This window comes from Chenopodium album, chromosome 25 (genome assembly GCF_948465745.1).
Source record: "Chenopodium album chromosome 25, dcCheAlbu1.1, whole genome shotgun sequence".
In the NCBI taxonomy this organism is placed as follows: Eukaryota; Viridiplantae; Streptophyta; class Magnoliopsida; order Caryophyllales; family Amaranthaceae; genus Chenopodium; species Chenopodium album.
This window is the reverse complement of record NC_137858.1, coordinates 20,396,093-20,411,203: the sequence shown is the minus strand read 5'-3', so window position 1 is coordinate 20,411,203 and position 15,111 is coordinate 20,396,093. Positions and strand designations below refer to the sequence as shown.

At 34.5% G+C, this 15,111-nt stretch overlaps 1 protein-coding gene across 2 annotated transcripts; it reads left to right on the top strand.

The window, feature by feature from the left end:
* Positions 1-399: 399 nt before the first annotated feature.
* Positions 400-3,262, top strand: LOC145615085 (WUSCHEL-related homeobox 4-like). Of its 2 annotated transcripts, none has more exons than XM_081670158.1 (3): positions 400-891; positions 1,700-2,002; positions 2,686-3,262. In XM_081670158.1, the coding sequence occupies exons 1-3, from the start codon at positions 646-648 to the stop codon at positions 2,839-2,841; spliced, it is 705 nt and encodes a 234-aa protein (XP_081526284.1). In that variant the 5' UTR covers positions 400-645; the 3' UTR covers positions 2,842-3,262. The 2 variants fall into 2 exon arrangements, with proteins under 2 accessions (XP_081526284.1, XP_081526285.1); XM_081670159.1 differs by having other exon boundaries at positions 401-891; positions 2,689-3,262.
* Positions 3,263-15,111: the final 11,849 nt, after the last annotated feature.

Here is a 15,111-nt window from a genome sequence, read left to right as displayed (position 1 = left end):
ATGCACACAAGACGAATTGTTTAAAATAATTGTAAAGATAGATGGAACGTAATGGAGATACGGAAGAAGTATATATATCTAGCTAGACATAATAAAGTTAAATTGCTAAGCCCTACTGATATGAGAGCCAAACAAAGGCCACCGAAAAGCACATACACAATGTAATGATGAAAGCAAGAAAAACACGTCCCTCCCTCCTTTGATTAGACTCCTCAACAACACACGCATACATTTTACCCACACGCTCATTACCCATCTAATTACCATCATTCTCATTCATTCATTCACTCACTTTTTTTTTTTTCTTTTTCCAACTTTTATTCAATTCTTTTTGGTATTAGAAATCATAAGTCAACCTCACCTCATCATTTGGTCTTGGTTCTTCCAAACACCACCTCATTTCCCACTTTCTTTTCTCACCTTTACTATCATCATCATCATCAATCTTCTTTCATTCTCTACTTGTCCTTCATTCTTTTCTACTTATATCTTTCTCTTTATATCTCTACCATTATTATTATTATTATTATTATTATTATTATTATTATTATTCATTATCATCATCATTATCATTATATCTCTATATAATTAGAGACTAACTACGTTGGCGCTCTTCATCGTTCACTCATTCTATTGTCCGTCGTCATGGGTAGTAGTAGCATGAAGGTGCACCCGTTTTCACGTGGCTTTTGGGATAATCATCAATCTCATGACTCCCAAGCTGCCCTTTCTCTCGGGTGCAAACGGTTTCGGCCTCTTGCTCCTAAGGTTGCCACCAACAATGTTGTTAATAACCCTAGTTTTGATCTTAAGAGCTTCATAAAACCCGAGAGCGGTCCAAGAAAGGTTGTTTCCCCTTCTGATCATAAGAAAGATTCAGCCACTCAACAGGTAATTCATAATCCTAGTTTAATTACTAATAATGCCTTGATCCTTGTTAATTATTTTTAAACATTGCTTCATTGTAAATGAACTTAGTTTAGCAAAGTGTGTAGTAATAATTAGAATGAGAGGACATACAACCATATATATTAGGCAATTATATATATGTTCTCAGCATGAACATTATGTATGCTAATTATTACTTGTATATATGGTTAGACTTGCTACGTAAAGTTTCGGGCCCCTGTATATTACGAAGAATTCCTTCTATCCCTTAATACAATGCCTCTTTCTAGCATTTATACTCATATAATAAAGAAAAAGAGGCTTTTATTTATGGACGGAGAGAGTATTATATAATGTTATACATCCTCTGTTCTCTTGTACTTGTACAATTTTATTACCACGCTTACTAATGAATACCTTCACTCATCAATATTTAATTTGTAAATACCTTAAAAAAGAGAATATAAAAATATTGATAATTTGAAATAAAATATGTTATTGCAATGTGAAAATGATGCAACTAAAGGAGAATAGGTGAGGAAATATGGATGCTAATATATTCAATGTTATTTGAACTTAATTAAACTTATCTAACTTATATGAACTTATTTTAAGTTATGATTTTATTTTAGTTATAATTTGTACATAAGTAATCCTTTTAAGAACATATTTTTGTTATACTTATCTTATCTGAACTTTACTAAACTTATAGTAAGTGAAAATAAAGTCGGTGAACATACTATGCCCTTAGTTAGAGATATACTTGTACATAGCTACTGCTAACCACATGATGATCGATCTTATTTTGTAGGTGGAATCGCATCCGGGAGGAACGAGATGGAACCCTACCCAAGAGCAGATAGGGATCTTAGAGATGTTGTACAGAGGCGGAATGCGGACGCCGAATGCGCAACAGATAGAGCAGATAACGGAGCAACTAAGTAAGTACGGCAAGATCGAAGGGAAGAATGTATTTTACTGGTTTCAAAATCATAAAGCTCGTGAAAGACAAAAGCAGAAGCGCAGTATCCTTGGCCTAAGTCACAATCCCAGGACACCTACTGCTGCTCCTACTCAAATTGACACTTCCATTACATTAGCTCTAGACACAAGGGTATGTATATATATACGTGCAATATAATTATGTATACCTATTTATTACGGATCGGAATACATTTTGTCAATTGTCACATATATTTAAAAGTGTGTTATATTTACCTGATTTCCACCTATTTAAACATAAGTGAATTTTTCTGAATTTAACTCGACTTATTTGAACTTTTTTTAGATGTATTTTAAACTTGGATAACTCTTGTCAAAACTTATTTTTCCTGAACTGAACTAATTTTTCCTTAATTGAACTTATTATCTAAATTATTTAAATTAGAACTTATCTGAACTTATTAAACCTGAAATAAATGATGATCGAAAAACTAATTATTTTTCATGATAGTATTCAAAGATACATCACTACTTAAGTCAAAGGTTTAATTTTATTGACAACCATGTCATATTTTTAATCATGATGGAATTGGTACATTTATTGTCTTTCTTTTTTGCTTATACATAGTAGTTGTCTGTAAGAAAAACCACATTACTTTATTTATAACAAAAATGGGGTTCACATTATTTCTTTTAGATTACATTATAATGTAAATCACTAGGTTTACATACTTTTTCAAGCATAAGATGACAATAATAGTTAAACAGTTTAACCTACTTATGTAATTAAAAAGTTACGTTTTTTACCAAAACGTCTGAATTTAAATTTTAATCAATTTATTGTTATGCTCATAGAAGGCGGACATAGAAGAGCAACAGATAAGTCCATACAAGAGGAAGTATAGGAGCTGGCCAACATTTGAATGCTCGGACACGAACTCGAAGAATGATCACATGAATGAGGAAAACAAAACCCTTGAGCTATTCCCATTGCACCCGGAAAGCCGATAAATAATGAAGGAGGGTTTATCATATGTAACTTGCATTATAGTTATGCAGTAATTTCATAATTAGTACTCCCTCGGTCCCTTTTTGTTTACTCCACGGACCACTTGTTTGTGAGAGATTTATGAGTCATATGGGGCAAAAAATAAGGGACAGAGGGAGTATTATTATTATTGTAGCTAGTATTAGTATTATTCATCTTAATTGAGTTAATCATGATGATGGAGATGCGCTTTTCTTTCTTCTTTTCCCTTTTTTCTCATATAGGAAAAGAAGAAAGACAAGATGATCTATCTTTGTAATAACAGTTAGTTATGTTATTATGCTCCTTATTAATGCCAGATTTTCTGACTTTTTAAGGCTCAAAGTGCATTGCAACTGTCTTTTTCTTTTAACAAGTATTTATTTTTAATTGTTGCACTAAGTGGTGGGGTGATCTTTTTGACTATAAGAATTAAGTTGATGAATAAAAAGGATTTCAGATTTATTGTTTTCAGCTAAAGGACACTGAAGTCTATGTACCAATATATTTTTTACACTTCTTGAGTTCATCTATACTAGCTAGTTTTATTATTATAATTAGTTCTTTAAGTTAGTTTTATCGAAAAACTCCTCAAAAATTACAAATCTGCAATGAAAAAGAAAGATCTCCTTTACATTTAAAATTAAGTGCACCCCATCCTTTTTTTTTTTTTTTTTTTTTTTTTAAAATGAGATTATATATATGTCTCAATATCATAAAAAAAAAAAAAAAAAAAGTGATATAAAGTACCATTCGCATTCGTATCCATTAAACTTCTTTAACAAAAATAATACTCCGTACTAAAAAATAGTAATTAAAAGTAACATGAAACTTAGTCAAACATCTCTATTTAATTGTTAGATTTGATAAATACAAGTCCTCTAATCAAGCCTAAACTAAAAAATGATATGCCCCTTAAGTGTTACTTAGATAATAGTGGAATTTCTTACTACTGAAATACCTTATTGTACTGTATAGGTCGGTGTTATTTTAAAACTTTTAAGGTAAGAGGAATATCGCGTACTACGTACTAGATATGACAATTATTAGGTCGTGTAACTAATTTTGAGTCTGATTGATTTATGGTGAATTCAATTAACTGAGTTCGATAAGCTTTAGATTTTTGACCCATATATAAACTTAATTTGGAAAAATAATAGAAATAAATCAATCTCAACTGTACATATTGTAGGTTTAATTTTCATTCAACTTATGTTTAATTACATTACGAGTTGTATAAAATTGGGTTGATTATTATTATAACAGAACATGGTATATACAATTTGTCAAATAAAAGGATCGGAGACAGCTTACAGCCAAACATATCACGAATAAATCCACAAGTGGCTAATTTTTAGTGTGGGGCCATTAAAAGATAAATTTACGTCAAGGGAGAAAACTAGAAAAGTAAAAACATGGTTGAATTTCAAAAATATTTGGCATTGCTTTTATCATTAACAAACTCGAAATTATGTCATGCACTATGGCAGATTGGACATTGTCATCACAATTCGCGCTAAATTCTAGTGTTCATGGATTAGGTGGTGTGTCATTTCAAAAATACAATAGTGTGTATTTATTCGGCCTGATTTAGGGATACTTAAGTGCTTGATTGGTTCGAAAATACTCCCTCCATTTTTTTTTCGAAGTTTCCGATTGGGGAAAAGTCTTGTGCGATGCTTATACACACGCAATCGACATTACATTAAATATAATGACCTTAATTTTAATATACTAAATTTATTTTTAACATGATAACTATATTAAAATTTGTGTACCTTTAATATTATTGTGAACCTGAAGAACAATGTTACGTTGAACATAGTTACTTTAATTTGAACAAAGTGACCTTAATTATTCATACTGACCCGTATATAAAAAATTTCGTATAAAAAATCTCTTTTAGTCCTTATAATATCAAAATGACTTTTATTTCAACATTATAACCTTTATTGTAATATAGTGATCTTTTTTTAATTAACAAAACAACCTTAATGTCTCTAATGTTAGAGGCCTATAATAAATTAGTGTGAACCATATCCATTTAAGAGTTTGTACCTATCTATTGGGAGTTTTGACATTATTCATTAGACATATATTGATCAATGTTTGTGAATTATACAAAAAGAATAAAAAATTATAGATGCGTGCCTACGTGGGTATTTGTTGGAATAATCTCAATCAGTAGATTGTTAATATTTAATTGTTATAAATTATTGTTGACTAAAGATATTATACAAATTTTTATATGCGGCTGACCACATGGTGCGACAGGGATTACTTGTATGGTGTTATTGTAGGTGTTACTTGTATTTTAGGGCTACTTGTATGGGTGTTAGTGGCTTTGTCAAGGTTACTTGTAGGTGTTTACCTGTATTCTGGGGTTACTTGTATGAGAGTTACTGGTTTTGGCCAGGGGTTACTTGTATTATGGGGTTACTTGTATGAGTGTTACTGGTTTTGGTCACTAGTTACTTGTAGGGTATTATTGGTTTGGTACGAGGTTTTGGTCTAGGGTTACTTGTAGGTGTTACTCAACCCATTCAAGTAATCCATACAAGTAACCCCAGAATACAAGTAACTCCAGAAACAAGTAACCCAGAATACAAGTAACCCTGCCGCACCATGTGGCCTGCCGCACTGAAAATGCTCTGTTGATATTATTTGTTAATGTTTTGCAATGGCATGTCTGCCATAACAGAGGGGTAATTAACATAATCTAAATTGGTACACCTGACAACGTGAGAGTAGAGACAAAGCCAGGAATTTAAATTTTTGCAGGCCAGATGATACTTTAAGTATTTATATTAAAAAATTTACTATAGTAATCTTTAAAATGATCACCTCTATTCTTAAATCTGATTGGCTAATTTTTCCTTTTATTTCTTAATACTTGGTTAAACCTCTTTCTAGTTTTTTCTATTCTTAATTCTTTTTCTTTTTTCCAAATTTATTTTTCAAATTTTCAAAAATCTTATTTTTATTTTAAAAATTATTTTATTTAAGACACTTTAATAAAATCGAAAAATAAAATTAATTTTAAATTTTAAAAATAAAAATATTTTCTTCATTATTGTTCTTTAACGTTCTTCAAGGTTCTTAATGTAGGTTTATAGATACTCAAAGCGGAATTGCAATAATATTATTCATAAGCATCTAAACACAAGATCTCTGTGCACAACACATAAAGAACACATAATTATGCCTTTGACGTTTGATTCCATGAGTGATCATGCAAGAACATTAAAGAGAATAAGAACCCTAAACGTGATTCCTCTACGTGGTCCACGGGTAAGAATTGAACCTCCACTAATGCTAATTAGTTGAGATCAAACATTTCAATCTACCTTCTACATTCAAAGAGGGGAGGAAAGGACCAAGCCACGAACCACCACCACCATCGTGCAACCATTGTGCGCCGGTCTATGGTGTCCGTAACGTATGAATTAGGGGAGAGAGTGAGAGAGGCGTGTGTGTGAGAGAGAGAGAGAGAGAGAGAGGTAGGGATTTTTGGTTGCTTGCTTCACAATCTACTACATAGGTTAATTGTTAATTCTTTTCTTAACTTAGGCAAGACCTCTATATATATAGCTCATATATAATTAGAGTCCATGTGAAGCTCAAACTCCTAATCCAATCCAAACTACTGTAGCCTTACTACTAATGTGGCTTGTCATAACCTCATGAGGCCCATGAATGGGCTTCATACTTTGTTCAATCAATAACTCTTGTGTGTGAGATCAATTCTATTGGTCTTAGGACTATTTGACTAGTCCAAAGAACATTTATCATATCTAGCAACACACAATGACGACCCTAAAGAATAATCTAATTATCTCCATAATAATGTTCCATGAAATGTCTAGTAATTGCACCTGACGAAGACAGAAATCCTTCAATCTCACACTTATCTAAGATTAGTGTGCAATATTCAAATTCATTAAGTCAATGTGTGTAGATTTGTTAATATGAGCATCTTATGTCAAGATCATAATAATCTAAAAATCATTTCTTGAAAACTGAGTTAGAATTGCAAAACAAATGATTACTATGTATTCCATTTGGGCACAACCATGTATTTTTTGAATCCTCACTCTTCAAGAGGCCATGACATCACATTCCTAATTAAGACTCAAGCCAATCTTGTGGCAATCAAAACTCCCATTCAACCAGGAAATTAAACACCTTTTATAGCCCCTCTTTTACAGAATGACCTTTGGGTGTAGCACAGTTAAATCAATCATTGCATGAAATCAGTGTTCCACTCATCTTAGAGTAGAGATGTTGAGTTGGGTACCCTCATGGACTTTGAGTTGACCCACAATGAGTGGGGTTTTTGGATTGGGTAATGACGAGTCATTTTATCCTAACAAAGAAAATCAATTCGGGTGAAGCTTAAATATATTCGAATCAAAAGTGGGTCTAGGTTTGGTCAGGTACAAATTGAATTCGGGTCAAGTCAAATTCGGGTTGAGTCATATCGAGTTCAAGTGAGCTTGGAGTCGGATTAATTTGGGTTTATTTGGGTTAAAATGAATTTAATAGACTTTGGATAAGTTCATTTCAGATGAAGTTAGATCTTAGTTCAAATCAATTCAGTTTTGATTAGATATCAATTTGTATCAATCATATGTAATTTTAACTCATTATATATTGAGCTATTTTCTATACAAATATATAAATTATCATTCACTCTTATCAACCCGATTTAACAAGTGTTTTAGAATTTCTCTCTTCTACTAACAATTATATATAACCGCATTGACTACAATTTATATATAATATCCCCCTTTGGTCTCCACTATAATCAATAAGTCAATAACTAATTAACTAATAAGTTTTGGGTCGAGTTTAATAGGGTCGTGGGTAGTTTTGGATCGGCTTGATTAAGGGTATTTCTAGGGTATAAATGGTTTCGGGTAGATTATGTTTTGGGTTAAATTTAATCCAGGTTTTGAATTATCCGGTTTTATTGGTTTCGAATAAATAATGAGACGATATCAAGTTGAGTTTGGATCGTAAATTATCGGTTAAAATTGATTTCGAGTTAAGTTCGGGTTGATTCCAGATTGGATTTGGATGAAAATTTTTTCGGGTTCAATCAATTTGAAAACAGTTCGATTTCAGGTTTTCGAGTCGGGTAAGTTTTAAACACCCCTATGTCAGAGGAATCCACTAATATATCCGGAAGCTCTATACTTTAACTTCAAAGTAGGTCAATAGTTCGATCATGCATCTTTCATTCATACCCATGTGATTGACCGAGCATCTCTATGCCCCTATAGCCCATGAAGCCGCGATATCCAATTAATCTTACATGCTAGTCCATTTATTGAAATCATTTATGGTAGTTTAATGATTTTGAACCTGGAACTTAAATAATTATGAATTTAGTTCACGTGTGGGGTTTTAGTCACCAAATCACGTCTTTGATGATCCCATCAATTCATAATTATTTTATACATTTTATTTAACATCAAAATCATAATCAAATAAGAGAGATAATAAATTTTTAATTAAACAAAATTTCGCAAGTTACTGTATTACATATGTAATAAGTTTTCTCAAAACAGATACAACTTAAATTACATAACTTGCTTCAATCTAGAAGCCCTAAAGTGACTCTCATGATTGGGCTGCAGAAGGGGTTTAGTTAGTGGGTCAGCGATTTTCTAATCCGTATGAAATTTGCAGATCTTGACATCCCGCCTTCCAACGATCTCTCCAATGAGGTGATATTGCCTCTCAGCATGTTTGGATTTGTAGTGTTACCTTGGCTCCTTTTATTAAGAAATGGCACTATTGTTGTCACATAACAACTCAATTCCTTCTTGATCACTAAGTACAATGTCTAGCTCAGTAAATAACGTCTTGATCCAAAATGTTTCCTTAGCTGCTTTTATCGCATCCAAATACTAGATTCTATCATAGAGTCAGCTACATTGCTTTGCTACGAACTCTTCCAGCTCACTTCTCCTCCATTCAGACAGAAAATGTATCCATACATATTGGGATTTGAAATCATCTTTGTCTGTTTGGAAACTCATATCCGTATAGCCCTTAATAACCAACTCATTTTCGCCACCATAAACCAAAAACATTCATTTAGTCCTTCTCAAGTACTTAAGGATGTTTTTAGTAGCTGTCTGGTGTGCTTCCCCTGGATTTGCCTAAAATCTGTTACACATGCTTAGGGTATATGCAACATATGGCCTTGTACATATCATAGCATATATATGGACCCTATCGTAAAAGCATAAGGTAGACTAGCCATACACTTCAACTCTTTTGGCTTTTAACGGCATTGAACTTTACTAAGCGTAATACCATGAGACATGGGAAGAAATCGTTTCTTGTATTGAACCTGTCAAGAATCTTATCAGTACAAGTCTCTTGACTTAGTCCAATCATCCTTCGATATCTATCTCGATGGATCTTAATTCCTAATATGTACTCGACGTCACCCAAGTCATTCATGCAGAAACAACTCTTTTACCATTCCTTGACTGATTTAAGAATTAGTATGTTGTTCCCCATGAGCAGTATGTCATCTACATACAAGACTAAGAAAACTAGGTTGCTTCCAATAGGCTTCTTGTATACACAAGGTTCTTCTTCGCTCTTGAGGAAACCAAACTGTTTGATTGCCTCATCGAAACGAATGTTCCAACTCTGTGATGCTTGCTTCTATCCATAAATGAATTTCTGAAGCTTGCATACCTTTGTAGGATTATGTGGATCTTCAAAACCCTTAGGTTGTGTCATGTACACATCCTCCGTCAAGAACCCATTCAAGAAGGCGATTTTGATATCCATCTGGCGAATTTTGTAATCGTAAAATGCAGCAATCTCTAGAAGAATTTGAATAGACTTAAACATTATTATCGGGGAAAAGGTTTCATCATAGTCAATACCATGAATTTGTCTAAACCTTTTCGCAACCAGTCTTGCTTTATAGATGTAGGTGTAGACATATACTTTTGGTCTCCCGTCCCGACAGGAAATTCAATGACGATAGATAATACCATTTCATGTTGGATTAACGTGAAGAACACTTATAGATAACTGATTAAATCACAAAGACACAAAAATGACTAGCCTAACCAAAAAAACAAATGCAATAAGGTCCTATTAACTAAGCCCAATCATAATTAGGCTTAAGCCCAAGCTTATGACCTAAAAATGACAGATTAGAGGCGCCTAGGTTAAAAATCAATGTTGCCGTAGAAAATCCACGCGCATCTCAATGGGTCGCGCTGGTCTGGTGCGCGCAACTTATTCAGCTGCGCGCGACAACCAGCGCAACTGCTAGTGATGCGCTCGCGAAAGATTAAGAATTTCATAAAATGTAAAATCGAATCTTACCATAATGCCGCGTGAAGACATTCAGTTGCGCTGCCCATAGCAGTGCAACCAAATCACTTGCGCCGGGATGCCGCGCGCAACTCATTCAGATGCGTGCGACACTTGCTGCAGCAGAATGTTCAACACCCTTAATGCACCCATTCCCTATAAAAAGAGTCTTAATACGAGGCTTAAATAGACAGAAATTAACCTAAAACTCTGGCAGAAACTTTGTGAACTTGTGTGCTACCAAACCCTCTTGTCCTAAACACTCACCCCCTCGTACTTGTTACTACGGTGGAGGTTCCCAAACAAGAAGGAGTCCATAAGTGTTCTAAACGAAGATCTAGCAAAGAGAAGTGGTAAGATCTAACACTTAGATCACTCATATTTATTTTATTATTGTTTAAAACAACTTTAATCAATTAATTAGTGTTGTTTAATCACTCTAAACGGAGTTTTAATTCATCAATTCCACATAGTATCATGCATTAAATAAGAGTAGAATTGAATAATTAATTGTTGTTTGATCATTTAAGCCAAGGCGAATCTTGTTTATTTTGTCCTTTTCACGAATTTGAATTAAATAAAGAATAACAAATTTGCGATGTAAGTACATGATTGATGCGTGTAAATAAAATTAACTAACTTAGTTTTAGGTATAACGTTGCGTGTATTATTTGGTGATGAAATTGTGAAAAAGGAAGAGCTAGTAGAGGCTGAACTAGGGCTAGGATAGTGATTTCCCTCTAAAGGGAACGTCATCTTAGTACCCTCGCTCCCGAACTCATTTCTGGTTTATGTAGGCCGATTTGGGCATGTGTAAACTTACGATTCGTGCTAATTATCCCATAAAATCTACTTGGGAGAAAGGCATGAACGAGGTTTATGAGTTTTCCTAAAACTCATTGGCGACTCCTACTTGTTTCTTAATTACAAAAAATCGTGATGATAGAATCAATTCTAATTCAAAGTCCCCCAAACAGTCAGGAATTCAAATCCTAATACACCCTAACAAATGTAAAGTCCTAGGCTTTTTAAGGGCCATGGGCATTTAAGGAGAAGGATCCTCTACGATGGGAACACCCTCCTTACAGTGGCGACTCCACTGGGGATTTAGAGGTTACAACATTAGTTTTTAGTTATGGTCCATGGTTTCCAACACCAGGTTGCCTATGGGTTGTAACAACTTGGATAATCTCTAGTAAGAGAACGAGACTAGAACGCATAATATCTTCCTTTTTCACAAAATTAAAAACCAAACAAGCAACATTGCATCATGCATAATCATAGCACAATTTAACCGTTGGGGATTGGCTCATTGACTAGGGGTTGCCAACACTAGGCTTCTATCCCGAAATAATCAATAACAATCATCCTACCCATATCACCAATAAAATGTTGGGAGGACTATGTCATGAGTCAACACGTTGAGTGATTGGTTTGTGCATCGTTCCTTAAGATATGGTACCTATGGACACCTAAGCTTATGACCTTAGAATGATATTATGTGAACTTTGGCTTATTGTATGCTTATGTGATTACATAACTACATGCGACGTGCGTGATAGGATAGCTTTTTTCTTTCTTTTTTTTTTTTTTTTTAGTTTGGTTTAGGTTCCCAATTATGAAGTTGTCTCTTCGTATTTTTTGAGTCATATTGGAAGGGTAACATAAAAAAATAAAAAAAATGAGATATATATATAAAAAAAACGTTCGAATTAAAAAAAAATTTTGTACGAGTAGGTGGCTCGCACAACTCATTGAGTTGCGCAACCACAACCAGCGCAAGAGCTTAGGATGCGCGTGCCTATTGTTATGAGCCTTTTTGATTTTTTAGAAAACAAATTGGCTCGTTCAAACAATATCTTCATTGAAGAATTGTTTAAAGATGATGTTATCCGTTCGAATATATCTTGCGTTCTTTCCTCTTCGTCTCCCTTACAAGCGTATTGATTTACTTATCCTTTCGTACTTCTTTTAGGGCTGGTTTTAAAGCTTGGAAATGAAGACTCCCGGGCAATCGCATTCTCCGTTTACCATCAAACAATCCACCCCTTTCAAACCACCTTCTCTCGACAAATAGTTTTAGTCCTACAACAATGTCAACCATAGAGCAACTTCAAGAAGATATTGCTCGTTTGAGAGAAGAAAAGGCTCAAGAGGCCAAGGAGAGATCAAGCATTAAGAAACTCGAAAAGGCTGAAAAGAAAATTGCCAAAACTTTAGCCTTGCAACAAAAGATGGAACAACTATCCATCAAAGAAAAGTCGTTAGAGAAGCTCGTTTTTCGTTCTACAATGGGGAACAAGTACATCGACGCAGAATATAGTTTGCTCCTCCTACAGGACTTGCTTTACGGGAAAAGTTTGTAGCTACGGACTTGCCAATATTCAAGGTTACCAATAATCCTCAGAACTATTTAGGGGCCGTTTGGTTCACACGAGGGAATCGGAATGGAATGAACAAAGGGAAAGGAGAAGAATGGAATGAAAATACCCTTTTTTGCTTTATTGTTTGTATTTTAAAACAAAGGGAATCAATCCCACCACTACATCACCACACCACCACCACCACAACCACCACATATTTCATCTTTCTCAGTCACCAAACTCCTCGTCGGCCTTCCCCTACCCCTCGCCGGCTCTCCCCCTCCCCTCGCCGCCCTTCTCCTCCCCTTACCGCCGCTAGGCACGTGAGCCACGAACTCCCTCCCCTAGCCCCGATCTCCCTTGACCCCTAAGGTTTCGAGGGTGGTGGGAGGGCTGGGCGGCGGTTTTCGAGGTCAAGGGAGATCGGGGCTAGGATTTTGCAGGGCTAGGGGAGGTTTTTTCGGGGAGGGGAGGGTGGTGGTCGGGAGGGGCGACGGTGGTCTGGGTAGGGACGGCGGTGGTCTGGGATGGTTTTCCGGTGGTGATATGGTGGTGTGAAGGTGGTGATGTGGTGGCGTGAAGGTGGGTAGGGAAAGAGAATGGGAAATTCTAGGGGGGTGGGGAATGAAGTTGGAAGGATTTAGGGTAATTGGGAGGGTAAAGGGAATGATTAAAAGTGCTAAACAAACATCAATAAAGGGAATCGAGCCAGTTGATTCCCATTCCCTTTCCTGATTACCCCCAACTAAACGGCCCCTTAATGTGTTTTACTAGCACCATGGCATTAAAGGGAGTTGATCCTAAGCTTTTTGCTTTGACTTTCCCTTTATCTCTAGACCCAACCGCAAGAGAGTGGTTGAAGGAAAAATTTCAAGCATTATCCCAAACTTGTACCCCACTATGATCATACACTTAAGCATGGTGGCATCCAAAGGGAAGGAAACGAGAGCAAAAGAGTCACCAACAAGTTTTAGGAACTTGTAAACCGTTCACAGGATGAAGGTTACACCCCTTAACGATCCATGAGATCGTTGACTCCAATAGGTCTGGAACCATGACTGGTGTTCGAGGATGAGGGTATGAATCCAATCTAAAATAGAAATAACCCGCCCTATAAAATAGGCATCTACTTTATTCTACTCGTATTCATGTGCGCTTTCTGACTAACATGTAATCATTAGATTAACCCTATCTAAACCTGTTTAGTCTATGTTGGTTGAATATTAATGCACAAATAAATCTATTATTGGCAATCACTTGAATTGAATTCATATTAGCCTAAAACCAAATTATTAATTATCTTATTAGGCGTGATTTCAAGTATAAATTCCATTTAAGAATGCATAAAAGGCGTGATCAAGCGATAACAATAATATATAATCAAGCAAAATAATAATAACAACAATTATCATAACAATCATAATCATCATGTTAACGAACAAAATAATTATAATCCTAGCAAGATCCTAGGCATGATAATAACATAATTAATAAAAAATCCTAGCGAGTCACTAAATAATAAAGATCAAAGCTTTAGCCCTAACATGATACTAACATGATATTAGAAAGAGTAAAAGGCACCCTAAACATGATTCTAGAAAGCAATAATAACATCCTAAGATGATACTAGGAATTAAACAAATCTAAGCTTGCTTTCTACATCGAAATAGTAGAGAGAGTAAGCTAATTACTTACTTTGAAGCCTTGTACCTCTTTCTAATAACGAAATACACGCGTTAATAAACTTCAAGAAAATAATAAATTAAAGAACTAAATCAAATAATTGAGAGAAAGAGTTAAAAAGTTTAGAATGGATTTGGGACAAAATCCTCAGAAATTATCAACCTTTCACATCTAGGGCAAAGGCAACTTCGAACTTGGCTAGGTGTGTCTAGAACTAATGAGTGCGGTATGGTGTTTGTAGAAGGGATAGGTTTAGAAAGAGAAAAGAGAGGGAATAAGGTTTGCTTAGAGAGAGAGAAGAGAGATGATTGTGATCATGATTTTTGTGATTTGAAAAAGGGGAGATATGACCTTTATTTATTGGTAAAAAGAGGGTCGAAGAATAAGAAAAGAATCCGAATTCGAATTGAAATAAAACTCGATGGATAGCAGTTTTGTGGATTTTATTTTTATCATATCTTTTGATCCACAAGTCCAAATAAGACATATAATATGTCTTTGGAAAGCTATTGAAGTCTTCTTTCCAACAAAAATGGAATCACATTAAAATATTTTGTATATAAAAAAAATATGGCCGAAATATTGGGACGGTGTAAGTTTTGGATAGAGTTTCGTATTTCTTTCATATCTTTTTCGTTATAGCTTGGAATTAATATTATAATATATCATTGGAAAGATATTTTCAAGATATATACAACCATATAAAATTTGAATAATGATTATGAGGAAAAAAATAATATCTGACTGTCTTTGAACATCTTTAAATACAAATAGAGTTAGGACTTAAAAAAGGAAAGTTTTTATTTAATTCAAATTCCTTAATCTTTTCTTTTCAAAGAGGATAATTAAGATCTT